Source organism: Callorhinchus milii, unplaced genomic scaffold (genome assembly GCF_018977255.1).
Source record: "Callorhinchus milii isolate IMCB2004 unplaced genomic scaffold, IMCB_Cmil_1.0 Scaffold15, whole genome shotgun sequence".
Lineage (NCBI taxonomy): Eukaryota > Metazoa > Chordata > Chondrichthyes > Chimaeriformes > Callorhinchidae > Callorhinchus > Callorhinchus milii.
The window spans coordinates 11,280,618-11,302,970 of record NW_024704756.1 but is presented as its reverse complement, the minus strand read 5'-3'; the positions used below and the strand labels follow the sequence as shown (position 1 = coordinate 11,302,970).

The following is a 22,353-nucleotide window of genomic DNA, read 5'->3' as shown; positions in this document are numbered from 1 at the left end:
TACATTGTACAGTTTTTTCGTTTTCATTAACTTCCACAACATTAGTAAAACTAAAATAGAAATGCTGAGGTAGCAGATCTGACCTCCAGCATTTCTCAATGGCTAATATGCAAACATTCATTTTGATATTGGCAACAAAATGAAAATCTGGCAGGATTCATATATCTATTTCTCCAGTTGCTCAACTCAAAAAAAGAAATAACTAGTGTACGAAAAAAAGAACAAGATACACAAATCAGAGTGGAGCACAATTAGCATAGCTTTCAAATGCAGTAAACATTGAAAAATGACTCGAGGTTCAGTGAAATGAAATTCAGCCCTAACGCAGAGTGAGTATTTCTTCCTCTTGGATTTCTTCCTCTTGTGGTAACTTTAATTGACATCGGGCATGAGAAATTCATGTGCTGCATCTGATAAAGACTATGAGAAATAATGAGATAGTGTATTGTTTTAAGTTTCAGTAACATCTACTTCATCACTGCCCTCTGTTTTGGAGTAAATGTTCTTCCCAAACTTACCAGTAGGATTATTTACTTGATAAACTCTGTAGCACTGCAGGTTTCTTCTGTTCTTTAAACAATACAATACAGATTTACATTTATAGAGCGCCTTTCACAATGGGAGCACGTCCCAGAGTGCTTAACGATACTGGCTGGGCACCCGAGCTGGGATGGGAACCGAGAGGGTTGAGAAAGGAAGGTGTCCAGGATGCACCTTGAATGAAGTGATGAAGGGACCGAATTGGAGGGATTCTGGGATGGAGTTCCAGAGAATGGAATTATGATAAAAAAAACATATTTATGACAAAAAATTAAATAATAAATGTGTGTGTGTGAAAGAGAGGAACATTTTCACCTTTTTAATTCTCTTGGCTCTTGAATGTTACTCATTGTTTATAAAAACGAGATGTAGTTTATTTACCCGAAAAGTAAATTTAACACATAGCTAGTACCAGCATACTCGTACCAGCAGCGGGATTTGGTTTCATATTGATTTCAACAGACTCGAGCGAGACTAGTCATTGGAATTTGCTATATAAACTCTAAGGTCCAAACACTTAATAAAACTTATAATAATAATAATCCTTGCATTTGATACAGCGCTTTTCACGTCGGGAGGACGTCCCAAAGCGCTTCACAGAACATACTGTAAAGTGAATTGACTGTATATTTGTGGGCGAACGCGGCAGCCAATTGCGCACAGCAATGTCCCACAAACAGTCATGGATTGAAAATGACCGTTATTATTGTTTTGTTTTTTTGGAGGGATTATTATGGCAAATGGTCAGTGTCAGGCAGCAGTTGGGTTAAAATGGGTTGGCTCTGTCTCCTATAAAAGGTTCAACCATGACTTGCACGTAAAGCTAACCTTCAGGCAAATTCCTGTGTACCAGGAAAAAAGATGACCTTATTCAGAAATTAATTATTAAACACAACATGTTGGTCATGGAGATTGGGGACCAATTAATTGCTGTGTAGGATTTTTGTTTTAGCATTCAACACTAACTCAAAAGGCATCTGTTATTAATGAAAACAGCGAAAGCTAAAATCAGGATCAAACTTCACAAAAAGATGAATAATTCTTAAAGAACATAATCAGTGTCAATCCCATACGTTTTGTTCTGAGAAATAACCTTTTCTTCCCAACTTGCATGCTCTACTGCAATTTGGCCTTATTATTTTATTAATTTGTTTGGTTTAAGTTGATGGTGAAATATTAAATGTCTGAGAATTTGGTAAGATGTTTCTCCTTTTATTTGTCGTTGCCATGTTGTCTATTACTATGTTTTAAATTGAAGCGCTTTGAGATATCTCTAAGATTTGATAAGGCGTTATATCAAATACAATAATAATAATTTTTATTAATAATAATAATAATCCTTGCATTTGATATAGTGTTTTTCACATTTTCTTGACGTCTCAAAGCACTTCACAGAATAGACTGTAAAGTGAATTGACTGTATATTGGTGGGTGAAATGCGGTAGCCAATTGCACACAGCAGTGTCCCACAAACTGTCATGGATTGAAATGATCAATTTATTGTTTTTTTGAGGGATTATTAACTCAAAGCTCGTCACAGGATTTTATTTTAAAGTGTAATGACGATAAATTGTAGGTCAACACGAACAACCATGAATGATCAATTTTATCTGTGGGTTTATTGGCCAGAACACCAGGGAAAAACTCCCTTCTCTTTTCAAATAGTGCCATGATATCTTTAGCTTCCATCTGAGCAGACAAACAGGACCTTGGTTTAATGTTTCTAAAGGACAGCACCTTGAACATATATATGCGATGTTACAGGTACACTGACCTAATTAACATCAGTCTCTGGGTTCTCGGAATCTGATATCCAGTATCAAGATCATCATTGTAATAAAACATTAAATTGGGTGGAAATTTCCTTTGTGCACATTATAAAGGAAGGAAATATTTCCACTCAATACTTTTGAAAAGATATCCTATATCTATATCCAGAGCTAATATTAAAAAGCACACTTTTTGATTCAATGTAATATACTGTATGAACAACATAGCTTTATATATTTAAAAATATTGTATTCCCATGGAGGAGCTGGTACAAGCATAGGCTCGATAGACCAAATACATCTACATCTACATTGATAAAGGCCTGCGCTATAAATGAACTAAATGTGCATATTTCCTCTAGTGATTTTATCTTTACAGACCTAAGAGATTCATATATCTCTGAATATTTTACAACATGAAAGCTAATGGCTGACATCAATAGACCAAAAGGCCACCATTATGGTATGTCTCACTGAGTTATATTTACAACGGCCACTAGGGAGTACAGTTTGTGTAGCTTTCTCTCTATCTTTTCTTACTCTACCGACATTCATGCAGCCAGAGTCATAGGGATTGAGCTCGAAGTGTTAGCCTGACTGACAGAAAGGAGTTATCATTCCCGAATTGGCATGTTTTAATACCTAGCTGTTTCTCAGACTGATTTAGATCAAAGAGATTTCTTTTACTCGGGACAGGAGGGACATTCACAGACCAAATGAACCAAGTAACCTTTCATTTATAAATGCCAATTAGCTACCCTTATACATAGGCAAAGTAGAATAATGACTTCTATTTTATACATGTGGGTTCAAGGTTAAATGAGTCCGTCGGCTGAATAACTTTTACACAGTGAATAAGCATTTTCATATCAGTATAGAATCCAATGAATTCGTTCCAATAGTCAGCTTCCACCCAGTTTATAATACCAAACTAAACATCTCCAACCTCCTTCTAACACAATGGTCTCTCCCAAGCCAAGCAGTGGGTAACTGGATTTCCCCACTTTATGAGACCATCTCTCGCTTTCCCTGGTAAGTGACAGTGACTGTTGGTTTGCATTGTTTCTAAATCTCCTGCTTCTCCGAAGTCCATTCAGAGGAGAGAAATGTTGAGCATGTGGGGGCACATCCTGGAGAGATACTGTAGAGGAAAACTATTCGGATCAGTGGGAACCATAACATTTAATATGATTCACGCGAAGTCCGAGTTGCAGGCAAACTTGTATAAAATCCGATTTAATCAATAATCTACATTGCGCATACATTTCTCACGATTCAATGCGCCTTGGCCCATCACCGCATTCCCAGTTACCAGCAAGCAATGGAATCGCGGGAAATGAAGTTCCTCTGCACACGCTCATGGATCAAGACTACATTTCCCGTGATTCGATGCAGCCGGTAAGTGCGGGAGTATTGGAGGACAGGGGAATGCGTTATGAGTTAGGCGATGATGAATACGACTACTGCAAAGACGTCTGAGTGGTTTTGGTAGGAAACTGAATGAGATTCGGTTGCATGTACATCTTAGGCGATTATACAATTTATAAATATAAGACTTTAAGGGTTTTACTGCATACAGTAAACGCACAATAATGTGCAATCTGGAGTTAGGTTGCCGAGGAATGACATCTTTTAAGTTTTATGTTCATAGCCCAGTAACACTCAAAACTCTCATCGTATTTGTAAAGCTGCAAGACCCTTATTTTAAACCACTTCCTGAAATAACTCTAATGAGTTCAGCCTCCAGTTTCCTTTAATTGTTCCATGTATATGCAGCAGACACATTTTGAGCTCTTAGTAATCTTTACTGACGTGCTTGGGATCAGGGTTGCTATCTGATCAGCCACAGGAACCTGGTTGTATTCACGTGGTTGACAGCTGCAATGGTGAAGAAATACAGCTTTAGATTTCTGCATAGCTGTATTGAAAGGGATTATTTTAGGAAATGTTTAGTAAAGTGCTGCAATTTCAATTATTTCGCTACAATTTACTTTGTGCCTTTTTTTAGATTAAACTAGGCAGTGAAGTGAAATGAGACCTTGAATCAACTCCTTTATTACAGGAAAAGAAAACCTAATAAAATAAACCTGTGACATTCTAATAATCCTTGCATTTGCACTGCTAAAGTGCCTACCTGTGGACTATATTAATGAAATGACAAAAATAATCCTTAACATTTGATATAGTGCTTCTGCATGCACATTGTAGTGCTAATAATAGTTAATGTAACCTCAAAGTAAATTTCATTGTGAACTATTCAATAGCTGACTCAAACATTAATTAAGCAAGATTACTTATGATTAATTTAAATCAGGCAGTGTAGCTATTTCGGAAGCAGGTTGGATAGATTATCTCTCTTCGCAACGACTTCACAACAAATTATTCTCATCATTACAGATTTTCCCCCAACAAATCTACGCTGGGGAAAAAAAATCATGAAATCAGCATTTTGTCAGACTTGTTTCTGGAGTTAGAATGGCTTTTATTTCCAGTGAGAGAGGTTACCATTAGCGAGGGTCTCACTTGAAACCCAATTTTAATCCTGGTTCAGAAAGAGTACCTTTCTGTCTATAAATATTCTTTTTTGGTTCTTAGCTATCAACCCTATTTTATTTTATATTTTTTAATTTTAAAACCGTAAACTAATTTTCTTGGTTATTGCATAGTTTATATTCTATAATTACATTCAGCTTGCCCTTGTGGTCTCTAAATATTTTAAGGCAAAGTTCCTGCGGCTGGGAAGATAATTGGACTTTTCTAGCAATGAAGAGAAGATTAAGATGACATTATATCAAAATGATTTTGTACTGAAAGACATTATGGCTCTAATATTCACTTCCAGCTTTGTATAATCACCGGACTTTCAGTAAGTGTGATGTATCGTTAAACACCGCCATAACAGTAAATCATCTCCTCACCATGATTAACGCTGGGAATTGTTTGGTAAAGAAGCACTCATGATTAATGATGCACTAAGCCTTTGCAAGATAGAATGTTCCCGATTTACATTTTAAATTTATTTTTCACATGTAGATTGTTCTTGTCAAACACCATTTACCAACAGTTTCAGATACTTTCAAATCTCATTATTGCTGTAAATAGCACTTTTTTTACACACTTCTACAGGGGTGTAATGTCCTTGATCAATTTTTGTTCAGTCTAATTATTTCATTGGTTGCTCACAGGACCAGGAAAATGCCTGTCTCCCGAGTATGACTGATTTTGTACACTTTCAACTTTTGCTCTATGATAATAAAACAAACAGTCCATCAGAAATAACTCTCCTAAAATCCCTTCATCTCACCTCACTCTCTCTGCTTTCAAAACCCATCATTTAGCTCCTGGTATGGAACTATTTAAGTGCAAGTTGCTGTTTCGCTTACATATGATTTGGAAATGTTGTCTCTATGGCTTGTAAGTGCTCAAATAAATTAGCATCAAAGTATTATATTAAAGAGTTGGTTTACTGGTTCCAGTTTAGAGCATACAGTGAATTATTATCTTATGTAATCACAAGTTTGTTTCAAAACAAATGTTCATTTTTGATGTAAGCGAGTGGGTGACTGGAATGACATTGACTCAGACGAATTTTTCCATAACACAGTGCTCACTGAAGCCAAGTATTCATTACTAAGGCAGCAGCATTATAGCTGCAACTAGCACAGTGTTTGTCTCTTTTAGCATATTGAGGCTTAGGATTATTCAGTATATCATCAATATCTTGTCAAAATCATCCTAAAACGCTAACTACTAGTAGGTACTAGGGAATAAACCTCCTCCAACTAGGTCAAATGAGATACGGTAATAATATTCCAATAATAGAACTTGATAATTTTAACTAAAGTTTATTACTCCTTTGTGGGTAAAGCTTGCCATCGGCCTAACCTTTGACTGTTGAGTTGTGTTATTTACATCGTATTAAGTTTCACCTACAAATACAGTATTTGTACTTTACAGTAAATTCTGTGAAATGCTTTGAAATGTTTTGACAACCTTGCATTGTTTCGATGACCTAATAAGACATTACATCAAATGCAAGTATTATTATTATAAGCAACAACTTGGGGGATTGTTGCATTGTTGCAGGTGTCGTCTTTGGATGAGACGCTAAACCGAGGTTCTGTCTGTCTGTTAAGGTGGTCATTAAAGATCTCATGCTACCATTGGAAAAGAAAAGGAAATTCTCCTGCTGGCTTGGCCAATCTTAAGGCCCCATCTGAAAAAAAATCAATTCAATTCATGGTTGTTGTGGAATACTGAGATGCGCAAATTGGCTGCTGTGTTGGCACACAAATAGTCATTACTCTCTAGAGAAAACCTTATAAAGCTTTGAGACAGTTTGATGTGCCAAGGCGCTGTATTAGATGCAAGAATTATTATTCTAACATATGTAGACAGGTTATAAATTGCATGCAGGAGATAGTGATGTCATTCCATCCGGAGTGCACTGTCGGGAAGAAACTACCAGAGAGTCCCCTGCTGGATAACAAAACTACGTGTCTTGTACATGATATAAAGTTCTTAGTAGAGGATTAGGTCTGTGTGTAAATTACTGAATTGTTCAATTGTTCCAGTGTTTGACTACTCATTTGATAAATGATCAACACTGGATCTAACATTTTCTTTATAATTGACCGACAAAGAGCAGATTTGAGACTGAATTAACCTACCAGCAATTTACCCATCATTTTGACAGATCTTAAAGCACTTCACACAGACGAGTTCCTTGCAGTGATCGAATAGAGTTAAACATGGCAGCTAATTTGTGCCAGCAACAATCAATCTGCATTCCTTTGGGATGAATTTTGATGAGGCAGGAGCATTAAAACAATCGTACGTAATATCCACTTGAACAGGCAGATGAAACCTCGCTGCTGACATCTCATTTGTTTGAAGGAAATGAAATCTGCATTCAATTCAAAGTAGGCAGGCCAAAAGTAGCCATGACATGGATTCCTTCAAAGAACTTTCATTCTGCAATCCACCTCTTGTAAGCTGTGTTTCTCATACTATTAATTGCTTTGCTGTATGTCAGAATCAAATTAATTCTCCGTGTTGGTCTGATTTCTGAACCAAGCCTGACTGCAATCTGCTAAGGAATTGTTGTGGAAAAACAGCTAACCTAATTCCTCAGCAGGACTTGGGTGTTAGACCAACACTGGGGCAGGGCTTCTTCCCACTTAGCTCCCGTTAATCCTGCAAGCTGAAGCCTTAATTGGTAGGGTGATCCAAGCTGGACGTAAAGTGAGAAGGTTGTCAGACAGTACTATCAATTAGAATTCCACTCCAGATGCAGGTAAATTTCCATGCAAGGTGGCATACATATGTGGAACTCTCAATCTGATTTGGATAGTCTTAAGCAGGATGACGGGTTTCCACATGTACCAGATACCTGGCTGACCAAAAACTGTCTCATATAATAATAATAATCCTTCCATTTGATTTAGTGCTTATCACGTCACGGGGTGGGGTGGGGGCGCGGGTGATGGTGTTATCATACCCTAATATCTAAAACCAGTCATCTGTTACATCTAATGGGAATTTCACTCCTAAACTTATTATTGGCAAGTTGTGTATGATCGACCTCATTGTCTCTATTCAGTTATGGGTTGAGGTTATTCTCAACAGTAACATAACATAACACTGTCTCTTCAATGACAATTCATCCTTCTACACAAAGACTTTCTATTACAATAACACAATTAGAAATTGGCTGGAAAATTACTGTGAGAATATGTTTCTCTTTGACGAGTTACCATTTCTCCTTCAGATATTTGATTTATTGTTCAATTCTATTAAAATCTCTTCCGCTCAATATAAGGCCAAATATGGAAAGCAGTGTGTGTAGTGGTGGGGTGGGTGGGCACTGTTAAACGGACTTGTATAAAAGCTACTGATACTTTTGTTTGACTTTGGAAAAGTTTTACCTTAATGGACAAAGTAACCAGAAGATCGTACTCACAGAGACATTGTTACCATATTAGGAAGCCAAGATTTGCGCAAGATAGGCTCTTGGACACTCAGAAATAGTGTCTCAATACTGCATCAGTTCTGCTGCAAATCTGCCATAGTAGCCAAAAATGCTGGTACTGCAGTAGACTGCTGCAGTGAAGTCTTTTTTGTACTGCATTTGACTGGACATTCTTCTATAGTGTCCTATTTTTAAAAAAATTGTTGGCAGCACTAGTTGTAGTTTAGAGTGGGTGACAATATTACTGCAAATGCACACTTCTTTGCAAATCTCATTGTACCGATTCTTAAATTAAAAGGACGTTTTCTAGAAATAGCACTGCTGAAATGTCATTGTTTGAACAATAAGCGCAATGAAATTGGTGAAATCTCGAGGCAATGTTGCCATCTGGTGGTTAAAGTGTGTGAGACATCAGCATTTGCCACCTCAAGTCTATTACCTGATAGTTCTCAATGCTATACCTTGTCTTAAAATGACTTTAAGAATAGCATATACGGTATTAAGAGTATTCTATAAGTTCTTGAGCACTGCATTTTTCTTCTCTAGCCCACATAACCTTTAACTGCCTTCTTTCTGTATTTCCTGTTGGTTTTCTGTCATTTTCAAAATCAAAAATGGATTGGATGGGAAAGGCCATGCTGATCTCCGCACTTGGTGGTGAATGGTGCAGTAAAAGACTTAATTAATTCCTTTTATCGAACAACAAGATGGCATAGATGTTCAGGCTCACCACTTAGCGGGAAAAGCACGAAGGCCAGTCAGGACTGCAATTTGAACCCCAAGTTGATGCCACTATGTGGCGACATCTATCGAAAAAATTGGTTCTGCTTTTACTTATGTTTGGTTACTTAACAGAGGTTTTCTGCACAATGGCTCTTTTCAAATGGAAATAATCGTAATACTAATTCATGGTTTACATTTTAAAGGGAGTTTCTCCCAATGTCGCAGACAACAATCCTCCAGATAAAAATCGGTCGTTCACTTTTTCGCTGCTTGTGGGACTTCATTGGCTGCCACATTCGCCTACAAAATACACAGTCACCAAGCTCTGAGGTAAATCCCGTGAAGTGCTTTGAGACATTTTGATGATACGATAAGATGCTATATCAAATGCAAGGAACATGATTTATTATTATTATCCTGTTGAATCGTTTTAGCATGGAACACATATTTTGTAGGATCCATCAATACAACTACATTACAGCCACAGTGGGGAGCATATCCTGGAGACCCAGGTTCATATTTCTCTATCACCACCAAATCGGAGACTTGTAATCATGGGGTTCCAGGGTGAGAAATTTGTTTTGAGTCTCGGGCCACCCACATCAAACACAATAATAAAATAATCCTTCCATTTGATATATGTGTTATTTAATCTCGTGGACTCGTGGAGTCCTGTAGCTCAGTGGTTAGAGCACTCGCTTTGCAAGCGAGAGACCTGAGTTCAATCCCAGGCAGGTCAGGCCGAAACCTTGGGCAAGTTTCCTTACTCCACACAGAGCCTAATAATAATCCCTCCAAAACCAAAAACAATAATAAATTGGTCATTTTCTATCTACGACTGTTTGTGGGACATTGCTGTGCGCACTTGGCTGCTGCGTTCGCCCACAAATATACAGTCAATTCACTTTACAGTGTGTTCTGTGAAGCGCTTTGGGACGTCCTCCTGATGTGAAAAGCGCTATATCAAAATGCAAGGATTATTATTATTATTTAATCACTTCGCAGGATTGTATGGTAAAGTGTAGTGACTCTTCTAAAATACAGTTTGGGAGAGAAAGAGTATCCTTGTTCTCTGCAAATACATACATTCACCTTTAATTATGGTTGCAGGGTCTTTACTTTAGTTGTGTCAGTAACATGAAGGGGTGGATGCTCCATCTGTCAATAAGCTTAGGGCAATTTGACAATGTGCAGTCTATTGAGATCCTCCATTATAAACACACATTGTCAAAGTGCATTATACTTTATTTGCAGGCAGAGGATCATCCTTTAATAGTAAAATGTTGTACTGTAATCACTGACAAGCTTCTTTGCTGTTTGACTGATATAATAGTACTTTTTGTAGCCTCCTGCAGAGGGAGGTATAAGCCTGTCTTAGAGCAGATGAGCCTGAGCGTGTTTTTTCTGCAAAGAATCACATTGTGCAAATGGAGAACATTAATGCAACACTTGTTACAGTGCAATTGTCTGGGTCCCATATCTCGACGACTAGTTAAAGTAGAGAGTGAAAAAATGGCCGATTTCTGGGTTGTCAACCGTTTCTTTTTACGTTTCGCCCACAAAATATAAAGTCAATCTACAATATGGCCTGTGAAGCACTTTGAGGCACCTCGATGAGGTGATAAGGAGCTATATCAAATGCAAGGATCATTATTATCATCAGATTGCTGCTCGCATTATTTCCTGCTATGTGTGGGAAGCGCCCTTAATGTCATTTTTCCAAAAAGTGCTGCTGGCATCAGTTGCTTCACAAATTGATTGTGTCAACATGATTGATGAAGCTGTCCCAACTTTTTTTTGTGAGGTCTGGTGTGCAAGAAATGTACTGTACTTCTGTAATCTCAGGCTCACAGGACACCCATGTAAAAAAAACACTTTTAACAAAGCCCTACCAGGAATTCCTTAAGGCTGCTCAGAATCCCTCTCGCCCCTACCTAAATTCAAGGAAAATGCAACAACAATAACTTGCATTTATATAGGGCCTTTCATGTTTATGGGTGAAACAAAGTTAAACTCAGTCTCAAGGCCTTGCTGATCTCCAACTCTTTTTTAAAAAAAAGTCCCCAGGAAGCTGGGAATACAAACAGCCGTCTGATAACATAAAAAGGAAGAAAAGTTTAAAATTTCTCTTTTTATCAGCTGAAGTAGCATGAGATTCTGAAACAACTCCTTATCTGGAATCGGCAGCAGGACTCGATCAAATCAGTGCCAGTTAAATAGAAATGAAGCTCTACTCTTAGTGAATCTACCACACAATCAAAAGACGTCAGTAGTGTTGAAACCCACGATCCTGCACACTTTACTTTTCACAAGCTAGCTGGTAAGCACACATAGCGAGCTAATTTTTAAACTAATCCCGAGAAAGTTCCATTACGATTTTAAATCTCAAAAGTCACAAGTATGAAAATATCATCACAGGAACGGATTGTGTTGATCGAAAGAAAGTCGACTTTTAGTTCCTAATTCCCAACAGTTATAATAAAATAATGATTCTTGTATTTGATACAGTGCTAGAATGGTGTAGCATATTGAAGCGTTTCATATTCTTTAAGTGTAGGATGCTCAGGACGGGGGCAGTTTGGCAAGTTGTGGATTTTATGAGTTGTAAAAAATCTTTACTAAAATCTCCAGGATTTTCTGGGCAAGGAAGCAATTATTTCTTGTTCTCCTGCTAACCAGTACAGTAAAAGTTTATGAAGTTTCTGCTTTAAAAGTTATTCCCCAATAATATTCATTCTGACAGACTGAAGGTCTGCAAAGTGATTTATCGTTACATAACCATTCAGGGAGGAGTGCAGTGGGGTTTCTACTTGAGCAAAACAATCTGCGAGCTCCTTATGACTCCAACATGGGGTACTTTGAATATATTTATGTTTATATTTATGCAAGTCTTGATACGAATTTGAAGCAGAAAAATATACAAGTTCCAAAGGGTGCTTTTGAAACTTGGCATGTTGCGTGATTCAGATTAACCGTGACCTATATAACAAATACCAACTCTGAAAAGAAAACAGAAAATGATTTCAGTCCCCTGTCATTTGAACAGATCTGTTCACAACATCATGCTATAAACCATCTCCTCCACAAGGTGACGCTAGATCACATACATCTGCCACCACTGGCATTTTTATTTTGGTCAGTGGTAGAACTCAGCAGTGAACGAATATTCAACATTCTTTTATATATAAAAAAAACTAAACCTACAATTATCAATATATTTAGTTAAACGGGTCTAACTTCTGTTATCGTGGAGCCCTGTAGCTCAGTGGTTAGAGCACTCGCTTTGCAAGTGAGAGACCTGAGTTCAATTCCAGGCAGGGCGAAACCTTGGGCAAGTTTCCTTACTCCACATGCCTAATAATAATCCCTCCAAAAAACCAAAAACAATAATAAATTGGTCATTTTCAATCCACGACTGTTTGTGGGACATTGCTGTGCGCAGTTGGCTGCCGCGTTCGCCCACAAATATACAGTCAATTCACTTTACAGTGTGTTCTGTGAAGCGCTTTGGGACGTCCTCCCAACGTGAAAGCGCTATATCAAATGCAAGGATTATTATTATTTTTATTATTATTGCTATTATTATTCTCCTCTGTTATACCTAATGTGCCTTCTGCGGACCATTCGGAACTCTACAGCTTGTGTCCTCTCCCGCACCAGGTTCCGTGAGCCTATTACTCCCATCTTCGTCCGGCTCCACTGGCTCCCCATCCCCCAGAGGATCGAGTTCAAAATCCTCGTCCTCACTTTTAAAGCCCTCCACCGTACCTTTGACACCTTCTGAAATCTTATCAATCCACACTCCCTCTGCTTGGTAGGTATCATCCTGCTTCATGTCCCTGTCTTGCCCACTCCACTGGGCATTGATGATTGGCCAATCTGCCCCCACTCTGGAACTCCACTAAGGAATCCCTTTGCCGTGCCCTTTCCTTCGTCGTCTTCAAGGTCCATCTCAAGACCTTCCTCTTTGACTGCACTTTCAGTCATCCTTCCACCTCCACCCCCAGTAGTCCCCACCCCTCTTGAATTCAATCAGATGCAAACCCTTGACTGTCCAGCATCTTGGGATGTCTTCCCGATGTGAAAAGCGCTATATGAAGCAATTTATTGTTGTTTGACCTTGATGCTGAGATTAGTGCTACAAGTGAAAACCCATTCATTCTTGACAACCACTACTAAAAAGATCACTATTCCTGGCTCTTTTCTAAAAGGAGGTTTGTTTTATTTGGAACACTGTGGTATGCATCAGTTATAAGGGAATGCATATATAGTCAAAACCTGAAGTAACCAAAGAATTTCTCGGGTAATTATGAACCACAGCTGTAGACCTTGGATTCTTGGGAAAAAAGATAGTACGCACTTAGCACTTTCTCACACTTTCTCCCTCACTCTCTGTAACTGTGTAACTTTTCTAATTTAAGCTTCCCTTTCCATAACTCCAACGTAGACTGACTCAAGTTCAATCCTGGGAACGTATTGAACAGGTTTGGGTTATTCAGCCCATCAAGCCTGTCCCACCATTTTCTTTGGTATGGTGGACTTGCGTAGGAGCTTAATTGAACAATTGGGACATGGGTTCAGGGCAGTTCATACCCACTGCATTTATTAGGTTTTTACTAAAAGAAAATCTCCACTAAACATTGCTGTGAAAATAAATGCAGCATTAAATACAAAGCACTCTGGCAAATACGAAGTCCCTGTGGAAGTAAGTAATCATGCCTGAGCACGTGACGTACTTATTGTAAAAGTTTGTTTTTAAAAGATGCAGCACAAGCTAAATTTGTTACATTGATGAGTAGTCACAGGAAGTGCCCGTCTTAAGATGTGCAATCGATATTCGAGGATAGAAGAAGTAAGCACATGTGATCTATTACGTCTGAATACATTTATGTAATGTGAGCAAACAAGTAATATGATGGTTAGTGAATAGTTTGAAGGAAACTGTGTAAGGCCATTTTGTTTTACAAGTTAGAAATATCTTGTGTAACTGATTCACTTGCATTGAAATCAATCGGTCACTCCCCAGTGTCTGGGAGGTTATTATCTGCCCAAATAAGCGAAATAAATCGGTAAAATAAAAAAAAGGAGAGAGAATAGGCAAGAACAGGATATGAAAACTAGGTGGCATTGGAATAAGACAAATGGATGAAGAGTGAAAGTGGCTCGGATCAAAAGAGCTAGAGAGTTAGTTAAGGAAACAGAATGAATGATGAAGGAGAAGCACAGAAGGCACCTGTGAAATGGATGGTAACAGAAGAAGGGAGTGAATTCACTCTGTAAAAACAAACACCTATAGGGAACGAAGAATGTAACTCAAAAGTGAATCAGACAAAGTGAAATTGGGAACAAAATTATATGAATTTGAGCGCAATTTTTTGTCAAAATAGTCTGTGGCTAAACACCTTCAACGCGGATCTCACTGGTAAACTGATTATTTGTAACCGCTGAATATGCTGGAGACTGGAATCCAGCTGAGCAAACATTGGCTTTATCACCTGCGTCCCCACTCTAATTTGACAAGACATGAAGCCTCACCATCCTTTTACGGTTACGCCCAATGGCAGGCTAACTGCACAGAAATCAGCTGAAAACCTTTTTTTTTAAAAAACATAAAAATTACAATAGGAGCAAAACTGCAGTGGACGGTAATCAGAAATTTTTTTTTTTTGCACTCCACAAAAGCTTTCCAACTGCGGTGGCATTTACTCATTATCAATTATTCAGGGTTGCAAACTGAAAGAGCAATAATTTCTTCCACTTTGCACAAGCTGGTCTGATTAGGAAATGTCATCCTGAAGGATCCGCCACAGTACTAGACATCGGGCGCATGGGACTTTAATCCATTGTGGCAAACAGTAAGCCTCATTATATCTCGCTATCATCTTACCAGCACTTCTCGTAACTCGAGAAGAGAAATTGCAAATATCTGGACTGCAAAATGGTTTCAATTTAGTTTTCCGAGGAAATACTTCAACTGTAATGCATTTGAAAGTCTACAAAAATGCACTGAAGTTGTTGCCAGATCCACACAGTTCCTTAATGAATCATTAATGGCATTCTGGAAGCAGTCATAATAGTCTGTCACTAATGCCCATTAATGATCTCTCTTTACCTAATGCATGGCCTGGATGGATCTGGACAGTACCTCAGAGAATACTTTAAATATGCCCTGAACTTTCTTAGGATTGTGCTCTCCCTTTGTGAGCTTAATGCAGAGAACAACTGTGAGGTTGAACTCGTTTTCTGAGCTGCAGACATGGACTTGGTTTTAAAAAGATCTGTTTCAGGTAAGGTTTGCACAATGCTTTTGTTTTCTTGTATTAGCGGAAACAAAATGTTACCAGTGTTATAAACAGACGAGTGGAATTAGGAAGGTTTCTCTTGTGTAACCATTAGCGAGATTGTTTCTGATACAATTCAGCGTTCACAGAATGTGTAAGATGCTCAGTGTGAACACAATGCACGCTGTGCTTATGGTGTTGTAGTCATTAATTTGATGAGAGCCATGTTCTTTGACAAACACGGCTATACATTGCATACAATGCCTCATTATTGTCATTTGGATGGAAGTTCTCCAGGGTGCTGAAAGTAAGTGAAATCGGAACATGTTGGGTGCAGATGCCATACATAATGGAGGGACACATTCATTTATCATCAGCTACACTGGACATTTTCATAATTTAAATGCTTCTTCGTGTAATCGTTGCTTTCAAATATGCAAATGTCGTATAAATGTAATCTCCATAGGTGGCTGCAGATTTACAGCACCCTGGACATTTTGTGCCCTTTCATTTAAGAATCTTCTACACTAAAATGGTTAAAATAAGATTCCTGTTTCTAATCAGAATTTTCTGCAAAAAGGTAAACTAGTAGAAGAATTTCAATTAAGTTTAATATTTTATTTGTGGCTTTCTATGTTTAGTTTACATTTATTTTTTAAACTCATCCCCTGCCTGTGCTAGTGGTACAAATTCCAACAAGAACTTTTACTGGATAACAATTAGGAGAAAGAATCGAGGCTGACTTTTATTCTTCTCCACATGCCAAGGAGTCCCAATGCCAATTAATGTGGATCATTGCCCTGCGAGCTGAGATCAGCTAACTCAGGCAACAACAAGTTGATCCGAGATCCTTCTTGCTCTGTTATTCTTTTATAATTGTGAGGGATGAATCATGATAGCAAGGAGAAATGAGATGGGAAGCAAATGGGGGAGGAAAAGCAGAACTGGATAAAAATAGGGTTGGCATAACCGAAATGGAACTAAAGATGTATGCCAAACCGAAAGACATCTAAATACAAAAAGCAAATGGGCTACATGAAAAGTGAGCGGAGAATAAAAATAGACTGAGGAGAATCTGTTGCGGAGGAACCAGGTTAAATGAGATTAAGCTTGGACGTTTTTGAAACCTGCTGATTTCTTGAGGAGTCGTAGGCCCATATACTATCTCTGATTCCATCTGGATGCAGCTGTGTTTTTTTGCCCTGTTCTGTTCAATCCATTCCCATCTGCCTCCTCCATCAAGGCAAAATACCCAACTTCGCACTGTGAGTTGTAAAGCTCTAGTCTAAGAGACTTTTGTAATATTTCTTAACAGCTCGGTTAGTCTGTTATTTTTGAACCATTAAATACCCAAACAGGGAATTCAGTTAGCCAAATACCTTGAAAAAAATAATCTGCTTCCCTCAGGCAGTATGTTTTAATGTAGCTATATTTCAAAGTATCAGAATGAAATTAATTGAATCCAATGCACAGTATCTTGAATATTATCTGTTGTGTGGTGTGACGCTGGATTCTGATACTATTTTGAGGCAGGTGATTAAATTCCTTTACCGAAATAACCGTTCCATTGCGAATAACAAGTTTGGTGCAGATGATATTTAATTGTTTGAGTCTTTATATTTTTGTAACATTCCAAATAGATATGAGCGCTGTGTAAGATACCTCTTCTGGTGACCACCCGGTTAGTTAAACGCTTCCCAATTGTATTTCACATCACATTTTATGTGGCTCTGCTTAAAAATCAATTTTCCCGATTGGAATAGTCTACGGGGTCCCTGGTGAATAATAATGATAGCAGTTTGTGGGTTTGATATATTGCCTTTCACTTTGGAAGGAAGTCTCAAGGCGCTTCAGAGGATTTAGCTCACTTCCAAGATGTTCCTGCTTTTGTAGTTTATTTTCCTGAACTTCTAGGAATATTGTCCGATGGTGTTTATTTTGTTTGTTCGCTCGGCCAGCCTTCCTTCCGAAGGAGCTGAATTATTTACCAGGGATTGAACACATATGATGTTGTACGGCAGGTCCTGCAATGTTACAAGGGCTTTTTTTTAAGCTGTGTTTTCACAATTTAAAACAGTGGCAAATAATAATAGGCAACTGGGTGAAAGTTACCTGGAAGTAATTCTGTGGGGTGCAGTGAAGCGAGATCACGTTCCGAAGTTGATTGGAGCAAAATGACGACTTTCTTTGTAAATATTTTATACTAGCTTGTCAAATAACAGTACATTAGCTCAGAGCAGCTGAGTGACAGATCAGTGAGACACCTGCATTTAAAAACAAAATTCAGCTGCTTCTGATTTTAAATTAATGCTCTTAATTATTCATTTTTTTTAAAGATAAAACTTTTTTATGATCGTTATGTATGTTAATGTACACAATTGCTGACTCGAGGAGGGGATCAAAGCTAAATCAGAACACATGGGTTTTATTCTGCTCATTAAAATAGAGCTTCATTTATGGAACACAAGAACATGTGTACTTTAAGGGTGTAATCTGTGCTACCTGGCGTGTTACAGTTTTTGTAGCCCAGGGGCCACATAGTGAATCAGTGAGATGTTTCAGAATGCTTCAACAGTTTGCCTATATTTATTCATTGATCAAACCGCTTGGCTATAGCCAAGAAGATACCATTTGCACATGTTCTGTTGGTGGAAGTGTGTTTGATGGGTCAAATAGCTTTCCTTCACTCTATACCTGGGTTTTGTATTGTTGAAGTTTGAGTGATATCCATAATGCAGTGTTGTCCAATAGAAATTGCTAACTAGCCACAGGTGTGGCAATGGCGACACCATGCTAACTATGTGCACTGATTTTAACAGAAAACACCTCACATACACATACCCGATACAGGCAAATATACTTCACATGTATGTGTACATGTATATTTACTTGACAAACATCTAATTAACCATTTATACAATATTGCTGGTGTTTCCTTGGTGTTAAAATACGGTGATTAGGCTCATGTCACGTACCATTTTAGCAGATAACCAATAAACAGTAACCAAGGAAGTAAAGCGAGCACGCTACTTTTCATCCTACTATTTTACCAACAAACACACCAAAAGATCAAAGTATACATACAGGTTCCATGCGAATATGAGTATTGAGATCACATGCTCAGTGACGGTGTCTATTACTCATTCTGTATTTACTAATCAAAAGTGCAATTTAGTCACATCTGGATCGCCAATTCATCACATTTGGCTAATGTATTGGACAACCCTGCATTAATATACGCAATGTGTCTGAGTTGTACCAATTCTGAACATTCCCCTCATCATGTTTCTTCAAACATGAAGCACCTTAATAGTTGTTCATTGCTAATGATGAGAAGGCTGATTGCCAGATATATTAAAGTTACTGACAGTTGGAAATCCCAGAGGAATGCTGTTGGTGAATGGGAAGTCATTGCTCTGAAGAATAGGTGTAGAGATGAATGGAGGTTAACGGAGTGGTAAATATAGCATGAAATTGCTTATCATCACTTGTAGTACTTGGTCACTCAATCCACGACTGGTTGTGGGACATTGCTCTACTCAATTGGCTGCTGCGTTTCGCTCTCAAAATACACGGTCACGACACTTTACAATTTATCCTGTGAAGTGTTTTGAGATGTCTCAACGACGTGATAATGCGTGCTCTCAAAGGCAAGGAGTATTATTATTATTACTTATAAAAATCTTGTGCTGGGACCATTCTGAAATAGTCGATCTTACAGTCTTACTCCATTCCTAATTATAATAAATAATCCTTGCATTTGATATAAACTCCTAATCGCATCTTCGAGACATCTCAAAGCGCTTCACAGAAATATACTGTAAAGTGAAGTAAAGTGAATTGACTGTGTGTGTATCCCTCCACCTAAATTACATGTATTTTTTATATGTCTCAAATTGAAAAACTTGTTTTGTCTTCTCAGAGAACACATTATTTTGTCTTCTTAGAGGACATATCCCCATTTACAATTTACCTTTCAGTCTTTTACATATATCAATTGACTAAAAAAAAATCACTGAACCATGTTATGGACAATATTTCAAAAATATTTATCTGGAACATTTTTTGTACCCTATGATATAAATGATAATTATGTACAGTTTACCTGAAAATTTAGATTGAAACTGGTAAAATTAAATCACATCTCTGAACAATTAAGGGAAATACAAATCATTCAACCTGGCTAAAATACTACGATTATTGAATTTTCTATGTATTCTCTTGAGAACTGGTCAAAATATTTACAACTTTCAATGTTCGGTCATTTTTTTTGAGACTGCTGCTTCATTATTATCCCTCTAATGCACACCAGGTGAACCTTAGGGCAACAAATTCTAACAAGAATAGTAATTCATTATTCTCTGAAGACCGACAGTAAAATGTTAATAAGTCTGCATACGTAAAGTCCGGTGGAGTCCACTTATCTTAACAATTTATATAATGCACAGAGGATAATATCTCGAATAACTTCACAAAGGCGAGGTGACTGTAGATGTGGTTGAAAAAGTAGTTTTTCAGTCGGGATTTAAAGACATATAGGAGATCAGGATTGGACTCAGTTCCCCCGTTCCTTGTTGTAACTAAAACAGACGGTAGTTTGTTTTAGACATTGATAGAAATAGACATAATAGACAATGGTGGAAATAGAAGTCCACTAGGATCTTTGCTAAAACAGTGTTTTTGGAGGATTTCAGAAGTATCGTCTTCATGTCTTAAACTAAATAAATATTCAAAAGCATTTTTTTAAAAAAAGGCATTGTGGCTTTCAAGAACTAATAGAACACAATGCATTGGGAATGGAATGGATCCTGTGCTTTTTGATACGTGTACATGTTTTCAGGAAAATTTTACAATATTGATTCTCATGTAAAAGTGCAAACTGATCTTTCTGTTCTGGTTGTCTTACACTGCAATTCACATGTTATTTTACTACCATAGTATTGAGGCTTTTGTTACCTGTCACTCGAATAACTCAATGGGTTACCAGTCCAGCCTGTCACTCTGGGAGTTGTTGTCGGAGTTAGTCTCTTATATGAGCCTCTAGACCAAATCACTGTCTAGCTGTCTGTTCAGATGGATATGACAGTATCCGAAAAGTAAAAGGAATCCCTGGGCAACAATCCTCCAGATAAATTGATTATTCACTGTTTGTGGGGCCATGCTGTACACAAACTGGCTGCCACATTTGCTTACAAATAAATTCATAATACTTGACAGCAGTTCTCTGTGAAGCATTTTGAGAATTCTGTCATTATAGGTCTTACATCAGATGCAAGAATTACGCTTTTTTATTATCACTGGGTTCTTTCCAGTTGATGAAGCTGCGTTCAATTCCTACAGTGCTGAAATGAATTGAATGAAACTGCTATAAATTAGCCAGTCCTTGCAACCTGGTTGGAAGCTTCACAGACTGTTTGCTTTTCAGCTGACTTGCAGTTATATGACTTAGTAATTGCATCACAGGTATTTTAATTTTAATGGTGTTATTTATGGTGCAGAATCAAAAGCTTCGGAAAAGGTTCGGTTTTGTGCCAGACTACATCTTAGTGTTTGTATTAGACACAATAAAGTCATTCACGCACAAGTTCCCAGTACAACTTTTATTTGCTGCTTTCTACTTCAACCAAAGGGAAGGACAAGCCTGGACCACTTTCCTCCTGGAGTGTCATATTGGTGGCAACTTGCGTTCGGGAAAAGGTGGTGAAAAGGAGTGCACTGTGGCTTTCCAGTGTTCCCTTTCTGAGTCTGTCCAACAAATGCTTCTCCACGCTGGCTAGATAGCATGAGGGTCATTTGAACTCCTGGCCACTGCAAACTGAATCAATTGCCTTGCGCAAAACAAAACTGCACAACATACAATGTAAATCTGCACCAACACATTGTCCTTCCTGCTTTAACTTCGCAGATGGCAAATATGAGTGTCGACATGGGGCAGACTTCCTTTGGAACAGTTGTAATTTAACAAATATAAATTAGCATCTGCCATGTCAAGATCCTCCTCCATTACAGAAGGATGTAAAGTGAATGCAGTCTCAGTCTTCCCACTTGGCCCTGCCCGAATTCAATTCATTCACTTCCAGTTCCTGTCAAGTTTATTTGCTGGGTATAAATTTATTGGGGAAAAAATCCAAGAAACAAACGTGGAGTCAGAACATTGGCAACAAACTAACTCCAATATTATCATTCAGCGCAGACTGCACATGCTGTCTCTCCAGTATGTTTACATTCTGAGTCAATGCTATGTTTGGACTGATACTTGAGAGTGCCATCTAAAGGCTTCTCACTCTGTATACCAGTCTGGTTTCCAAAGCATTTCCACAGTTTCAGACCTTTTGACTTTTTCTACACAAGGAGAATGGAAACCAGCCATGAAATTTTATAATTGTTTGTCTCTCGTCTGAAAATACACACAGAGTTCCCATATGGCACTGTTGCTCTTCTGAAACAAAACTCAACCATTTGCGTTCCAAACTATTGCTTGAGAGCTTCCAGTCTACTGCCTGCTTAGTGGAATAACTGGACTATTAGATTGGGATGATCTCGCCCATGGGTTGTCAAGAATTTTAACGAAGTATAAATTCAGAGTACATTAGAGATTTCAGTGATATAAATGGGAATCCTCTTTAAAGAACAAAATGCACTTATTTGAATTTTATGGTGATAAATACAATACCCTAGTTTAAAGAAACTCATCTTGGTTGGTCAAAACATATTGATGGGTTCCTTGGATTTCAAATACATCTTTCATGAAATGTCCATGGAGAACTTTATTTAAAAGCTAGGATGGAATTTTATTTGAAAATAATGTGAGAATTTGTGGTTGTGAAAAATCTGTGCTGACACACTTTTGTGCGTCAATAAATTATATGCAGCTCAACCTCCAACTACACAAAACGTTGGTCGTGCTCAGTTTGACTATGACTTTGTGAGATGGAAACATAATAATAATAATCCTTGCATTTGATATAGTACCTTATCCTGTCTTCGAGACGTCTCAAAGCGTTTCACAGAATATACTGTAAAGTGAATTGACTGTATGTTTTGTGGGCGAAACGCATCTCTGTGTTAG

At 37.9% G+C, this 22,353-nt stretch overlaps 1 protein-coding gene across 3 annotated transcripts in view; it reads left to right on the top strand.

The window, feature by feature from the left end:
• fgf13a (fibroblast growth factor 13a) overlaps positions 1-22,353 on the top strand; it is a 159,925-nt gene that overhangs the window by 81,859 nt on the left and 55,713 nt on the right. Inside the window, exon 1 of one of the 3 annotated variants that reach the window (XM_007892824.2) lies at positions 15,228-15,290. The exons of the other annotated variants lie outside the window; for them this stretch is intronic. Coding sequence (XP_007891015.1) covers positions 15,260-15,290 — 31 coding nt within the window. The 5' untranslated portion in view covers positions 15,228-15,259. Of the gene's footprint in view, positions 1-15,227; positions 15,291-22,353 lie in introns of those variants that run through there. 3 annotated transcript variants of the gene reach the window in all.